Source organism: Trachymyrmex cornetzi, unplaced genomic scaffold (genome assembly GCF_001594075.2).
Source record: "Trachymyrmex cornetzi isolate Tcor2-1 unplaced genomic scaffold, Tcor1.1 scaffold376, whole genome shotgun sequence".
In the NCBI taxonomy this organism is placed as follows: domain Eukaryota; kingdom Metazoa; phylum Arthropoda; class Insecta; order Hymenoptera; family Formicidae; genus Trachymyrmex; species Trachymyrmex cornetzi.
In genome coordinates, this window is record NW_017298491.1 from 96,941 (window position 1) to 113,131 (window position 16,191).

The 16,191-nt window shown below is 31.0% G+C and overlaps 1 protein-coding gene across 1 annotated transcript in view; it reads left to right on the plus strand.

The window, feature by feature from the left end:
• The window catches only part of LOC108763681 (aquaporin AQPAe.a), a 42,472-nt gene that overhangs the window by 23,527 nt on the left and 2,754 nt on the right, over positions 1–16,191 (plus strand). The window contains exons 3-5 of the mRNA XM_018511519.1: positions 9,004–9,206; positions 11,680–11,823; positions 12,606–13,052. Coding sequence (XP_018367021.1) covers positions 9,004–9,206; positions 11,680–11,823; positions 12,606–13,040 — 782 coding nt within the window. The 3' untranslated portion in view covers positions 13,041–13,052. The remainder of the gene's footprint in view (positions 1–9,003; positions 9,207–11,679; positions 11,824–12,605; positions 13,053–16,191) is intronic.

The following is a 16,191-nucleotide window of genomic DNA, read 5'->3' on the forward strand; positions in this document are numbered from 1 at the left end:
TGGTGAGTCGCCACAACACTAATGAGTGACATCAACACTGCAACGCGTGATTACGTTTGTGTACCTGTGCTATTGTAGGATTTGAATATCGAAAAGTAAATATTTTGTGTGTTTATTTTTGTCTAATTCCATTTTTACTTTGCATTTACGTAAAATTATATTGTCACAATAAAAGATGGGTGTTTTACGTATAATGTGAGTTAATTTTCGGGCGTGCTTCTTTAAGCTAAAAAACTTGAACGATCATTTATTTAACAATGTAGTGGTTGGGAGCCTTAGGTACTAGTTGGTTAGGGAGGTTCGGGCATGCCAAACCTAGGTCTGTTCGCGTTGCTTGCATCTTTTGCATTCAGTACCTTTGCTTTCTTTTCTTCAACGTCCGAATATATACTTATCTTATTTTAAATGCAAAAATTTTTGAAGATTTTAAACAACGCGAACAGACCTCTAGATTTAACGTGGGAAGCTCTATATACTTTCAGTCACTGTCATAATTTTTTGTTTTTATTCACAGGATTACCATACTATTTAAATATAAAAAAAAAACAGATCGTCGTAGTATATCTGTAGATATTACCGATAATCTCGATCTGCCGCAACTCACCGGCTCGCGTAAAGTAGCCACGGTAGTGTCGCTGCGCGTAGCTTAGCGCCGAGACACTACCAGTGTCTCCAGATATACGAAAAATGTTCAAGCCTCCCGCACGTAGGGAGAAATGGACATTTTTCATTTTTTCTTATTATTATTTTCCATGATGGTCTAACTTTGGTCTAAATTTTAAATGCAAACGTATAGTTACTTAAAATAAGAACATACGTTATTTAAAATATAATCTTGATACTATTTTCTTTATAAACATGTATTTTATTTAAGATTTTCCTAAAAAGTGCCCGAGGGTCCCCATTGCACTCTGATCTACAGAAATTATGCGTTTCACGGGTTATCTCCATGTCCAAATCCATTCTTAGAATGCCAACGTTTCATGAACATTGCAGTTCACTTCATCGAGGAGCAGTCTGATACTATCAATAGCGAAGAGGATAACCTGTAGAGCTAACCCGCGAAACGAATAATTTCTGTAAAAAAACATTTTCTCATAAATGTAAAAGTAATGTAGGAAACCTGTGTTATGATATAATATAAAACGTGACGTAACTTTTGTTAATTAAGCAAGTTTATTTAACGAAAAGATATTAGACAAATTTATTTAACAAAAAGAACAATAAAAACCACATCAACTGGAACAACAAAAATGGGTTATCTCGGAGCATAGACTTGAGCATTCACATGAGTTTAATTGGAACAATATAGAAATTCTGGATGAGGAAATTAACTTGAATAAAAGACTTACTTCAGAGATGATACATATACGTAAACAAGATAACAGTTTAAATTTGCAAATGGACACAGAGAGATTGAACTCGGCATGTGATTGTTTATTGGATAAAATTTAGTTTTCTGTCTTTTGAATATATTTGTAACTGACGGTCATTTCGACATATGTATAACAGCGACATTGTAATTGGCAACTAGGTTATTGAGGCACTTGATTGTTGTCTCTTCACATGATTAGTACTGTTCTTTCCATGCTTTCTAAGAATATATCATGTAAGTTTTAACATAATTTAAAGAAATATTTTACTTTCATTATTATTTCTACTAAATGTAAATTGACTGATAACAAAAAATGCTAACATATCTGTATTTTATGACGTATCACATGTATTATAAATGTATTATAAATCATTATTATTGTGTGAAAGTTTTGTACATTTCGTTGACAATTTTTATGAATTTCTTTGTTACTTTTTAATTATCTTCACTTTATGATGGACATGGTTTATTTTGTAAATTTGCGCTTTAAGTTTATACACATATACATATATATATCTAACAATAAGACTTAATATAATGCAGCCATAAAACATATAGTATGTAGTGTTGCAGAAAGAATAATGATAGATTGATAACAATTATAAGCTATTGATAAGGATCCAATCTATGGATCGAAACGTATGGCATACCACATTAAAGATTTTATACACAATATTAACTGATGTCCGACTTGAGTGGCTTCAAACCTTTCCAAAAAGAACAATTTTATAAAGTATTTAAAATATATATAAATAATTTAATAGCTATAGACGCAGGTCTAAAAATAATTTTATTGAATATTATCAAGATTATTTAAAAAATTATACAATTTAGTTAAAGTAGATACCTTAGAAAAATGTTTTTTTAATGTATACAGTTAAAGTAACGCGTTACATTAAATTTGAAATGTTTCGATCGTATAAAATTATTATAATTTCATAAAAAATTGTAATGATTAATCTATACTGTTTACAGATATTATAGTCTATTAGTTAATTACAGATACTCAATTACAATATTCGGTCATTAAATGAATCAAATATATCATTTCAGAATTAATATACATTATTCAAGCTTCTGATGTGATACTTTGATAATAGGCAACTCATAAAAATAACAGGAATGCATGAATATTACGGCATACAATATTCTGAAATGCATATTGCTGCTTTATCAATCCACTGCGAGTCGAGATACGGTAGATTTCTGCTGCCTTTTCACGTACTATCGATAGCTGGTAAACTCTATGACATGTGTCATAGTCGGTATACTGATGCTGATTTTCCAGACATGGGAGAGAAACATTAATTTATATTTGTACGAGAAACACCGTAGATGGTGCATCGATGAAAGCGCATTGATGCAAGCAACGTATGTCTCTTTCAATGTTTCAATGTTTTTCTTTTTCCTTTCTCTTCGACTGATTGCTTGCATCACGACTTCCACAGTTTCCAATTTCGTTTTAATTTCATCAAATTACAATTAGTTTAACTTGTTAAAAATAAAGATGAAGATGAGGATATTGAAGACGAAGCGCATGGCATATAAGTACGGGACATTTCACCTGGCGAATGTAATTGTTGATTACTTTCGCGATCCGTAATTATGCTCCTGCACTTTCCTGCTAATTACCGTCAGCCTCCGTTCTCCGCAGTTTGGTTTTTTAATTAGTGATTAGAGATATGCTCGTGTTCGAGTTACGTGGAACTTGGAAAGTGCACGTCTCTCTGGCGAAGATATATTTCCGTGAATATAGATATATGTGCCGTGCTTTGAAGCGATCGCATGTGTTTTCCTCGCAAGTTTCTACTCGGTCCTGATGTACAACACGCGCGCAATGGCTTTCTACACTTTATTCCGCCAGTACCTCACCATCTTTACGACCATCGGATCATTAACCGGTGATAAATTAGCGAAACGTTAAGAGAGCTCGTATGAAGTTGTACGTTCTAATTTCTTTATGTCGATTAATTACCGACCGATCGGTGTTTATGAACACGTGGATTATTTCTTTCGTAATTTCTTTCTTTCGTAATTGTAACATAAATAAAAAAGAAGTATAAGCGAATTTTTTTTTCTAAAAATAGTTTGACAAGTGTCGACTATACATATATTATTGGATAAAAAAGAGCGTAAACGCAATGAACGAAAATAAGTAAAATTTAAATTTCTTTATAGATATTTAAGTTATTTTATATAATAAGTACATTTTCTTCATTAGATAAAAATTTTATTTATAATATTATGCGCAAACAAAAACTGAGAAAAGACAGGAAATACTAGGGTAACTGTCCCTATTAATGTGCCTTTTAGCCTTGCTTATTACTGAATTAATTATTAAATATTGTAGCTTTAATTTTATCTGCTTGCAATCAATATCGGTTTTTCAACTATTTCTTTTTCTTCTAATATTTCTTTAATTTAAAAAATGTTAATACTTTATAGTTTTTGACAAAAATAAAAAACATGTTTTTGTCCCTATTAGTGAGTCCTCCAAGCGACGATGGCCCTATTAATATGCCCCCAATTTGTGTGCCTATCTACATTTGATTCATTTTAACGTACATACAGTTACTAAAACAGGTAATAAATTTAAGCTAATTGTTTAGGTTAATATTACATAAATCATTATTTCAATTATATTTATTTCAATGTACACTTATAACACAACGTTTTCAACTCCAATACAGAGCACATTAATAGGGACAAGCTTAAAATCTTGCAGTACGTATTATTGGATTCACATAAATTCCTCATATCTTTTGAAAAATATTTAAAATACTTTAATACTCAAAAAATAAAATATTATCTTCGGTATCGTATGCATTAACAATTTAACTTAACAAAAAAAAAATATTTTTTCTTATTTATTCGTGCTAGTTTTCTTTATGACTCGAAATACAAACGCACACTAATAGGGACAGGCACAGTAATTGGGACAGTTACCCTATCTGATAGCGTTTTTATTAAGCTATTGACGTAAATGATTGATAGCTCATGTGAACAGTTGATTGCTTACATATACATTTAAACGTTCTGATTTGTAACACATAAATTTTCATACTTATTATTTTACGGCATGACATAAAATTCTAGCTTCTCTCTCCGTATGAAATCATTATAAAAATGTATTCTTTAATTAAATAACTAAACATTGAATTTAAAATTTTTATTTCAATAAATACTTCTGTTTTAAAAATAGAAACAAATATAGATTTAGATTTCTGTTATGTATCTATTGCCTCTGTCTAGCAAAATTACATATTCATTTCCATGCAATTCTATAATCGATACGATCGGGGTTCTCGTTTTTAAGAAGATAAATGCGCGACTTTGAACGGCTTCGTAGTATGTCGGATTACGTTTCCGTTATCGTATCGAAATCTGACTAATCCGCGAGTGTCAATGACTGATCACTATCGGTCCCGGCCTGTGTCACACTACAGAGTCTGTGTATTAATGGAAATCATACACGACACGTGTTCGGTTCTAATTATATCCGTGCGACACACGGTTAATCACGAGAACTCGGCCGTAATTCTAGGCCAAACATGCGTTGGCATCTCTATGCATAGTTCAGAGATACAGGCGGATATGTATATGTATATGTATAAGCGCGATTAAACCCGAAGGATATTGACATCCGTATGTTATGAATATCGTATGAATGTGGAAGTCGGGCGATGAGCATGCACAACGGATCTGAATGATCCGTTCAGGAAATGCAAAACACGGATGCAGAACAATACGGAGGCAATGCGGCAACTATAAATTAACACGGAAGTATTTCTCTCGCAAGATGTTGGATGGAATAGCGAATACCCTGAATCGCGTTCCTCGCATGTTAAAACACGGAGATGTGCAGAACTATTCGAGATTCAACTTTATCATCTATATAATTTTTTTATAATTCCGTAAAAAAGTATTAAAATATTACATCGTGCGAAAATTGTGCATAAAAAGTAATATATGTTGTCGTAATATATAAATCATTAAAAGATAATAATTAAAATAATATTATTAAAAATAATTAATAATTAATAACTTTTTATGTTCCGCATAGAAACATCGTGGACGTTATCAACTTTTTATTTCGAAGAGATAATAAATATTGCGATACTGTAAAAGTTAATTACAGCTAAACAGTTAAATAATAAAATCATGTGCATATTTTTTGAACAAGTGTGTGATTAAATCAATATATGCGCCGTATATAATTTAATTAATGCTTTTCTTTACATCGCACACATAAATAGATTGATCAATTTTATACTTGGCATAGAAAGCAAATATTTTCGCTGAATTAGCCGTAAAATGAAGAAGAAGACAAGATATTATTACTTCCAGATATCTATATACCTAGTCTAAGATTTTCATATAACAACGAGATAAAAATGGTGATACACAACGATTTCAGAATAAAGAATAACATTTAAATAAAATTTGATAAAGAATGATTAACAAAAACACATAATTGTTGATTTATATTAAATAAATTAACTGGAATAAATGAACTTTATTTATTCGTAAATTTAAAATAATATTAAAAAAAGCTTTGTAAAATAATCTAAAATATTACATATACTTTGGACAATTTTATGTTTTGTTAGCATGATAAATCATTACAAAATCAAGACTGCATAACAAGAAGAAATATGTCGTGAGTTTTGACCTCTGACTGCAGATTACTTGACTGTTAATAATACTTTTTTGCAAGCGCCTGAGAGATGAAATATTGACCCGATTGATGAGATTATTATTCAACATACATACAATTTTAATGCAAGACATATAAAATGTGATAAGTATTTGATATGTTTCGTATTAATATTAAAATATAGCGCACACAGTCGGAAACAGAAAAACGTGGAAAGTGGAAAAGAAAACTATTCATCCTTTATTATGTATTTAACTTAATTTTAGTATTTCAAACTAGATTAAAATATACGAAACGAAATAAATTGCATGGCAAAATAATACAATAAAATGGTAAACGCAATAGTAAGCTTGTTCAAAGGGCGTACTTTAATTTAATTGTTGCAAACTATGATTCAGTTCAAGTTTCGGCTTCTCGAGCGAAAATTTCAAAAAACTCTCCCCCTCTTTTTGTGAAAATTTTACTGTTAAGTAATGTGAGAATAACATCGAGTGAATTTCACGAACGTCAGAGGTTACTATGCTATCTTGTCAAGAAAAAAAGAGCAGGAAACGCTCAATGGAGCGACATTCAGTGGAGAATACTTATTGAAATCCAACGTTCTCAACAACGCTCGAATATCGACCTCCGATGTGCATAACTCTACCGATGCTTTCATGTAAATTCAACGTTGACCCATCCCACCCCAGGTTTATACCAGTAGTAATCGCATTCGACGTGGAGCGAACAAAGTTTCCACTCGAAAGTTTACAACAAAGTGACAGTCCAAGTTATCCTGCCTGTCGATCCAAAAACGCTTCTCCGCCGAAAACTATTATACTTTTGGAATTCATTAAAGAACAATTGACTATTTTATCAAATGAGAACTTGACATAAAAACACTGCAAGTTTTGAATACCAAAATTTCAAGAAAAGCAATTTGCCTAAATATCGCTCAATCGTCTTACAAAGAATTAACTTTGAATTAATTTCGTATATTGCAGATAATTCTAAAAATTACTTTTAATACCTAGCGGTAATTGTAAAAAAAAAGATAATGTTGAAACAGTATTGAGTTTTCTTTCTTTTTAAATATAAAAATTAACAAGATAGAATAATTTCACATTTTAATATACATTTACATGTTAGGATAAAGATATACTTGAAAAGATGTATCATTCGAATACCAATGATTTAAGAGAACTAAGCATAGATGATGATTGGCTATTTGAATCTGCGTACTTGTGTATGTATTATCGTTGTCTTTGTACTCGTATTATATTGTTTGTCTTTAAAAACGTTATCGTTACACGGTTACACTCAATGGCCGAACCTTTACACCTTGACCTTTTTCGATTATACATTCAACGACCTCAGTACTTACGTAATGTATAGAAATAAAAATATGCCGCCGTTGGATTCTCCTTGTATGTATAATAATTGCTCTATAATTAAACATCGTTGCTGGTGCACGTTTACGAGATCGAGTCGATAATGAGAACTCAAGTTCATATAAAAATAGAAAAACCGAGCAATTAAGAGCTTCAATACGCAGTAGTTTGTGCGATTACATTATCAACAACATATGTTTCAAATAAGAATCTTATTTTAGACCGTACATGTGAGAACACAATCGATAAACTAGAAGTCTATACCGGTCGAAGTTGGACCTTTAATGTTTAAATAATTCTCAATCTCTTTTGAATTACTATATATACTATGTATGTACTTACATATATACCATATTATAGTCTTTCGAACTGCGCGCCGTATTATTTTTCCGAATTAAATTGACAAGCGATTTTAATAATTTGATGCTACAATCAAGCATCATATTGTAAAGATGTTAATAAAAAATGAGTCAAAAAAGAAGGGCTACGAGTCCAAAAAATGTAACGTATAGAAAAATTGATAGAGATAAGTAAAAATGTCTTATTTAATTATTATGAACTTTAATAAAACATGCTGGCTAACAGACGTTTCGATCACGATCGGATCATTATCAATGTTTACAAAATTTGTCAGAACAGTAAAAACATAACATATGGTCGATCGATGAAAAAATTGACATATGTTATGTTTTTACCGTTGCGTTCTGACAAATTTATTAAAGTTCATAATAATTAAATAAAACATTTTTACTTATCTCTACCAATTTTTCTATACGTTATATTTCTGGCTCGTAGCCCTTCTATTTTTTCAACTTGTTTAAAAAAATTTTTGAGCCATTATATTATTATATAACAGTTAATAAATTTATTGAGAAAATATTATCTCGGCCGGGAATCGAACCCGGATCTCTCTGTATTCCGTACGAGTGTCCTAAGCTTTTAGACCACCGAGGTATTTAAGCATTAAAGATCCAGCTTTGACCGGTATAGACTTCTAGTTTCTCGAATATGTTTCAAATCTTACATAAGTATAATAACCAAATGTTTCGGCTCAATTCAAGCCATCTTCAGCAGTCTTGGATAATTAAAAATTCTTAATATATATATAAACCATCAGTCGTATAAAGAAAATAACAATGCAGCATGAAAAGTCTCTTAGATTAAACTAGTTCATACTTTTACACAAAGACACGAAAGTGATGTGCATTCTCTACAAAATTATCATGTTTTATTTCTCGTCATGAGACAATTCGTATTGTCTCGCGAAATTATTCATGCAGTTTGACGATTCTAATATCACAATTTAAACTTTACGATTTAATATTCGCTGATTTATATTTTATATAGAAATTAAAATAATAGAATTCATTGCTCTGTCATCATTATCACTTATAAAAATATTTTTTGAGAAATGGATCTTTTACGATTGGACAAGTATCTTTTATCGAAAGTGATTACGGAATGCTCATACTTTTCCATGAGAAATAAAATTCATAAAACCATAAATTCAATTAGAAATATCACGACAAACACAGCAACGTATATCGATGCAGTATAAATTATGGATGTGATAATGACGAAACTCTCCGTTGATATCTCAGGGCTAAAGAAGACAGAGGAAGAGGAAGATAGCACGTGGGACAAGTCCATGGCTGTCCTGGGAGAATTGATTGGAACCACAATTCTGATCTTTCTGGGGTGCATGGCATGCATGGGTAGTATGAAGCCGTATATTTCTGGGACTGGACCGTCTATGATACAAATTTCTTTTGCTTTTGGTCTCGCTGTTATGATTGCTATACAGGTATACATTACTTTGAATCTGACAAATAAGATTATCCTTGATAAAAATCATTAATACATCGTTGTGTAACATCATTACGTTAATCAATTTTTCGATAATATATTCTATTTAGTTTTAAATTAAAAATTTCTTTTAATCATAACTTACATTAGTATTTTTCACTATTTATTTCACATTTTAATGATGCATTAATGATTAATATACATTAATGAATATAGAGGAGAGTTGCCGAATGCGTACTGATTGCCTAAATCAATCTCTCTCTCTCTCTCTCTCTCTCTCTCTCTCTCTCTCTCTCTCTCTCGTATTTTAGTATTTTATATTATTACTTGATATAGGCAACATTCAGTAACAATAATATAAAGTACATGAGAAATGAATAATAGAGACAAAAATAGCCTACGTCTTATTTTATGGACATTAGCGGCGTTTTAAAAAATCAGGTACGTCTGATATTAATTTTTAATCAACTTATGTAGCTGGTAATAACGCGATCATTCAATTTTATTATAAATTTTTGTATTTTTATAAAAAGAATTTATTGTAGAATATTTTACATTCACTGTATATATAATACATATTTACATTATAAAGATTAAATCAATATTTTTTAATACAAAATCCATCAAATTTCTTAAATCTTACCATCACAAGATAAGATTGATAATTGACAATAATAAAACTAATAATTGATATCAATACACAATTCACAATCGAAAACAATTTTAATTATTTATAATGGTTATTCGTAGCCAGAATCGTTTTAACAGAAATATAATTATTATGCTACAACTTTTTTTTATTTTGGTTATAACAGTTACGATCTCTGATTTTGACGTCATTTGTCTTCTCTTTATTATTATTTAATAATATTGTAATTATACAATATTTGATTTTTTTCAATAAATTATTAAAATTAGGTATTAATTAATTATTAGGTATTAATTATTAGGTACTAGTTAATGATTTTTTTTATTAATCTTATACTTTCAATTATTTTTATTCATAAATTCAATACTTTAAAAGAAAATACGATAAAAAATATACCTATAAGTACGATTTAGGCGACCGATTGCTTATACGGAGAAAAAAAGTTGTTAACTTGACTAAATCCGTTTAGTTCGTAATGAGTATTTAGTTCAAATATTTATATATTTAGATTAACAAAATCTTGTAATTTAAAATATATTATTTGTTTGAATTAACAAATATTTGCTTGACAGCCCGTGACCGCTACATTTAGTTGAATCAACTAATATTTTTTTGAAACAGCAATTTTTTTCTCAGTGTATAAATCATACCTTTTACAGCATGTTACAAAAAGATTTATAAAAACAAATTAATTTGTTATTGGTGAAAAGTTAAACACATAATAATAAGGGGGGATCCCGTTTGCCTACAAATCGATTGCCTACAGTATCTTTTGCCTACATCACTTTTGCCTACAGCTCGATTGCCTACATGCGCTTTTGCACACAAATAAAAATTTTAGAAACGGTGTTACTTTTGCCTACATGTACTATTGCCTACAGCTCGATTGCTTACAGCTCGATTGCCTATCATATGTAGGTGTTAAACTTAATTCCTGCCGTTTTTCGTCTTCAAAATTGATTTGTTTCGAAGGGAAGATGAATGAATACCTTAATCAAAGTAATTTCCTCCATTTTCTACTTTATTACTAATTAATAATACTTTATTAATAATACTTTGATTAAGGTATTTCCCTTCGAAAGAAATCAATTTTGGAGACGAACAACGGCAGGAATTAAGTTTAACACCCAATACATTATTGCCTACAGCTCACAACCTTCCACGCGAAATGAAGGCTACCTCACACCAACAGATGGTTTGGTTAGGGTTAGATTTTTTTGGAAAAATATTCCAAGCGCACACTGTCTACGCTGACACCCCACTGTTCACATGACAGATTTCCTAAAAATATAAATTATTTTCTTACTTAACTTTAATTTTATATTTGTGCGCAAAAGCGCATGTAGGCAATCGAGCTGTAGGCAATAATATATGTAGGCAAAAGTAACTCCGTTTCTAAAATTTTTATTTGTGCGCAAAAGCGCATGTAGGCAATCGAGCTGTAGGCAAAAGATACTGTAGGCAATCGATTTGTAGGCAAAAGCAATCATCTCTAATAATAAGCGTCCGAAACCTCAAACTACAATTTCTAATGTCCATTTGCATGTACAAAACAGTGCCAAATGGAAAATATAATAAAAAGTAGATTAAGTGGTACGTATTGGGCAACTCTCTCCCCTAGATATACATATATTATATTATATATTATGACATATATATATATGTATAGATATTACAATTTACAATATATTAATTAATATATATTAGTTTATAAATAGAATCAAATATATAAAAACGAGTATTTGTAAGTAGCAAATTATTGATACATTTACACCTAATATTATCAGATCTTATCATCGAATATATATTTGTTCTTTTCCAGTGCGTTGGTCACATCAGCGGCGCTCATCTCAATCCAGCTATTACGATCGCCGCACTAATTCTTGGCAAGAAGTCTCTCATAATGGCCGGATTTTACACTATTGCACAATGTTTGGGTGCCCTGTTAGGTTACGGCTTGCTAAAGGTCAATGAATACAAAAAAAAGGGGGGGATTACAAAAATCATATTTAATTACGTTTCGGCGGAGATACTTGAACAATCATATTTCGGTAGTAATAAATTACTGATACATGTTCGTGTTTATACATATAACGCGTTATCAAAAATTACGTTATCTCAAAGCTGCAAACATTACGATTATTTTTACCCATTCAAACATCCGCTTGCTCCTAAAGATAAAATATTGGTCGCATTCGAGTTGGAGTAGGATGCGTATCGAGCGACTGAATGTGTATTGATCAAATCTAAAAGTAAAAACCAACTATATTCAATTATTAGACAGGTTAGGCTACTTTGTCGACCTAAACACGTTTATCTCTACACGGAAAGAACAGTTTTGCTAAGATAAAAATTTAGTTAAATACAGATCTGAAAATAATTTCACTAGACTGTCAAAATAATTGCAGGATGCTCAATTTGGTTACTGTCATTTTTTGCAGCATTACTCATCATACTTGAATTCCATACATACATAATAATTTTCATGATAAATCTGTGTTAAGATAAATTTTTAGATACTTTAAAATAGTTGTTTCCGTATATATTCGCTAATTGCAGCATCCAATCATCTAAAATGCTATTTCATTGATTGTATAAATAAAATTTTAATAGTTAATTTGAATTATTTATTGTATAAACAACCATGAATAGTGTAGCAAATCTGTGCAAAGCATCGATAAATTTTACGTTTCAATTTAATTATTTGATTCAAATTGAATTAACTTTTGTTTTAATATTAATTAACAGATGATAACGCCGTCAGATCTTGTGCACAATGGTGATTCAACGACAACCGACAAGTTTTGCACGACGGACGTTAATGAGGCTATCGGGATCGGACATGGAATTGCGGCTGAGGCTTTTGCTACCGGTGTACTTGTTTTTTTCGCGTGCAGTAGTTGGGACTCGCGAAACGCGAAGAATACCGACTCGTTGGGATTGAAATTTGGCCTCTGCGTCTCCATGCTGTGTCTTGCTTTCATCCCTCATACCGGCTGCAGCATGAATCCTGCTAGATCGTTCGGACCAGCAGTCTGGACTGGCCACTGGCACTACCACTGGTTATACTGGTTGGGACCAATTGGAGGCTCCATTATTGCGACTTTAATCTATCGATGTTTATTTTTGAAAAATCAGGAGAATACGCAAGATGTGGAAACTTTAAATGACATTGAGACTTAAACGGAATAATATGTAAGTTTCTAAACGCCAATAAAAATATAATTTTGTACAGATTAATTATACAGGCCGACAAAATTTAGGGAGGGTCTTGTGCTTTGAACTTTGAAAGATGTTTCTGTAGGATTTTGATGCGCTGAAAGCGACAACATTGTCCGTTTTTTCCCATTATCCTCCATTTTTTAAATAATCGCAAAAACAGTTTTTTCTGGAAGTAACTTCTTTATTAATTTTTTCCAGCTAAACAAAAAATGATATCGAGGTCTGTTTTGCGGCATTTAATTTAGAAATGTTCCAGCAAAAAAATATACTAAAAATATTTTTTTCGATGCTTATAAAAATGTTTTGTGCAAACCACAGAAAACTTTGAAAAAATTGTAAAAAACCGGAAAAAATTGACAAATTTTGAAATATAAAACCAAATAATTCGAAAGAAAAAAATCGTAAAAAATCTAATAATTTATACTTATAGTTGTATGTTTCTAGTTTAAATCCTTTTTTGAAAAATTAATTTCTGATTATTTGTTCAGAAGTTATTGAATTTAAAGCGCCAAAGCAGCCCGCGCGTCACCTACAGTGCGCGATATCCTCTCGAATCTGACACATAGCTACCGAATACAGGAGCATGTTGTATAGCCTTTTTTGACAATATAAAGATTAGAATGTAAGGGGAAATAGGAGTCAGCGCGGTACTCGGTGCGCAAGTATAATAATGGAAATGTTTATATATCCATTTTTAATATAAAAGTATAAAAATATAAAAAGTTGGTGTAAAATCCGTACGCGTTTCGACTTACTTCAAATTATTCTCAACGGTATTAATATAATTCTAATTTAGCACAAGTAGTGCATCAACCATGGTGCCAACCATACAACATCACAAAGAGGTTCCTTAGCTTCATCTCGGTTTACAGGCCAGAAGGAAACAAGAATTCTTATAAAGTGAAGCTATAATAAGAATGAGAATGTCACAGATATATGTAAAATGATTTTTAAAAAGAACCGATAAGGAGAAAGCAGATTGAGACTCACCGAATTGATGCAACTTGTACGTACACACATATACAGTAGTCAACTAGAATATAATATTAATTTTGACAATTAGATAAAGTAACAAGAGTGATTCAAATAATTTTTTCGTCAAATGAAAAGAATAAAATGTAACAGTTATTCGGTTACACGGAGCAAATAACATGTGTCACAGTTGATACAAGCGCTGACCCGAAACGATCGAAAGGATAATTGTAAACATTAATTTTTAAATATTATATTTAAGTATTCAGAACTGACGTATGGCATGGTCTAAAAATTCAATATCTGTGTTTGGAGGTTTAAATTCCTTTTTTGTGTTTTTATATGCAACATTTCAAACGTTAATCTGTTGTTGTAATTCCTTTCTATATCCAAAATTTGCACCCTGTCCCAATCGAATTCATGGTCAAATTGCAATCGATCTGTGATCTATAATAACCGAATGAGAAGACGTCTTTCTTCTAATGTGATTTCGGTGTTCAGAAATATGTAGTTGACTAGTTTGTCCTACATAAGAAGCCTCGCAGGCAATATTACATATGACGTTTCCCTGTGCATTGGTTGGTAAAGGATCTTTCTGCGCTTTGATTAGACTGCGAAGTTTATTGATACTATAAAATGCAATTTTGGACACCGTATTGTTAATAATCCTCTTGAATTTATCTGAAATGTTGTTAGCAAAGGGGATCGTAAACCAAATGATTTTATTGTCAGATGTCACATTCTTCTTGTTACCTTTGTTCGTCATGTTACTATTTTTTATAAGATGTTTTATTCTCTGAGACATAGTATTAAAAATAAATTCAAGAGGATAGTCATTATTTAATAAAATGTTGATGATAAGTTCAAAATTTTTTTGATGAAATTTTGGGTTAGAAAGGAAGAACACTTTGTCAATCATGCTTATGATCACGCCTTTTTTCTGTGAAAGAGGATGTCTGGATAAAAATTTTGCGCACCGAGTACCGCGCTGACTCCTACTTCCCCTTACATTCTAGTCTTTATATTGTTAAATATCAAGGAGTCCTTCAATATTAATTGTTATTCTTATTATTGTTTAGTCTTTTTTGGTCATTGATTTCAAATCTGAAGTAAAAAATGTGCAATTCAAAATAGCGGATCCAATATGGAGGACAAGAATTTTAAAAAATCCGTACATGAAGATCGATATGTGGTGGTTTTGTAAGTCTCTGATTACTACTTTATATTTATGATTACTTATAATGTAATTACAATTGTTGAATTGAAAATAGCAGATCTTATGGCGATGAATAATAAGTAAATGTACACGGAATGATAATTTTAGCGTTATCCATCCTGTATCACGTGGATGTATCACTTTATTATTATAATAAGAGTAACGCTAAAATCACCGTTCCGTGTACATTTACTATTCATCACCATTGGATCTGCTATTTTCAATTCAACAATTGATTAAAGTAGTAATCAGAGACTTACAAAACCACCACATATCGATCTTCATGTACGGATTTTTTAAAATTCTTGTCCTCCATATTGGACCCGGCATTTTGAATTGCACATTTTTAACTTCAGATTTGAAATTAGTGACCAAAAAAGACTACACAACATGCTCCTGTATTCGGTGGCTGTGTCAGACTCAAGAGGATATCGTGTACTGTAGGTGACGCGCGGGTTTTGGCGCTTTAAATTCAATAACTTCTGAACAAATGGTCGGAAAATAATTTTTTGAAAAAGGATTTAAACAAGAAACATATGGCTATAAGTATAAATTGTCAGATATTTTTTACGATTTTTTTCTTTCGAATTATTTGGTTTTATATTTCAAAATTTATCAATTTTTTCCAGTTTTTTACAATTTTCCAAAGTTTTTCGTTTGCGGTTTGTATAAAACATTTTTATAAGCATCAAAAAAATATTTTTAATATTGTTGAAACATTTCTGAGTTAAATACCGTAAAACAGACCTCGATACTATTTTTTGTTTAGCTGAAAAAAATTAATAAAAAAGTTACTTCCGGAAAAAACTGTTTTTGCGATTATTTAAAAAATGGAGGGTGATGAAAAAAAACGGACAACGTAGTCGTTTTCAACGCATCAAAATCCTACAGAAACATCTTTCAAAGTTCAAAGCACAAGACCGT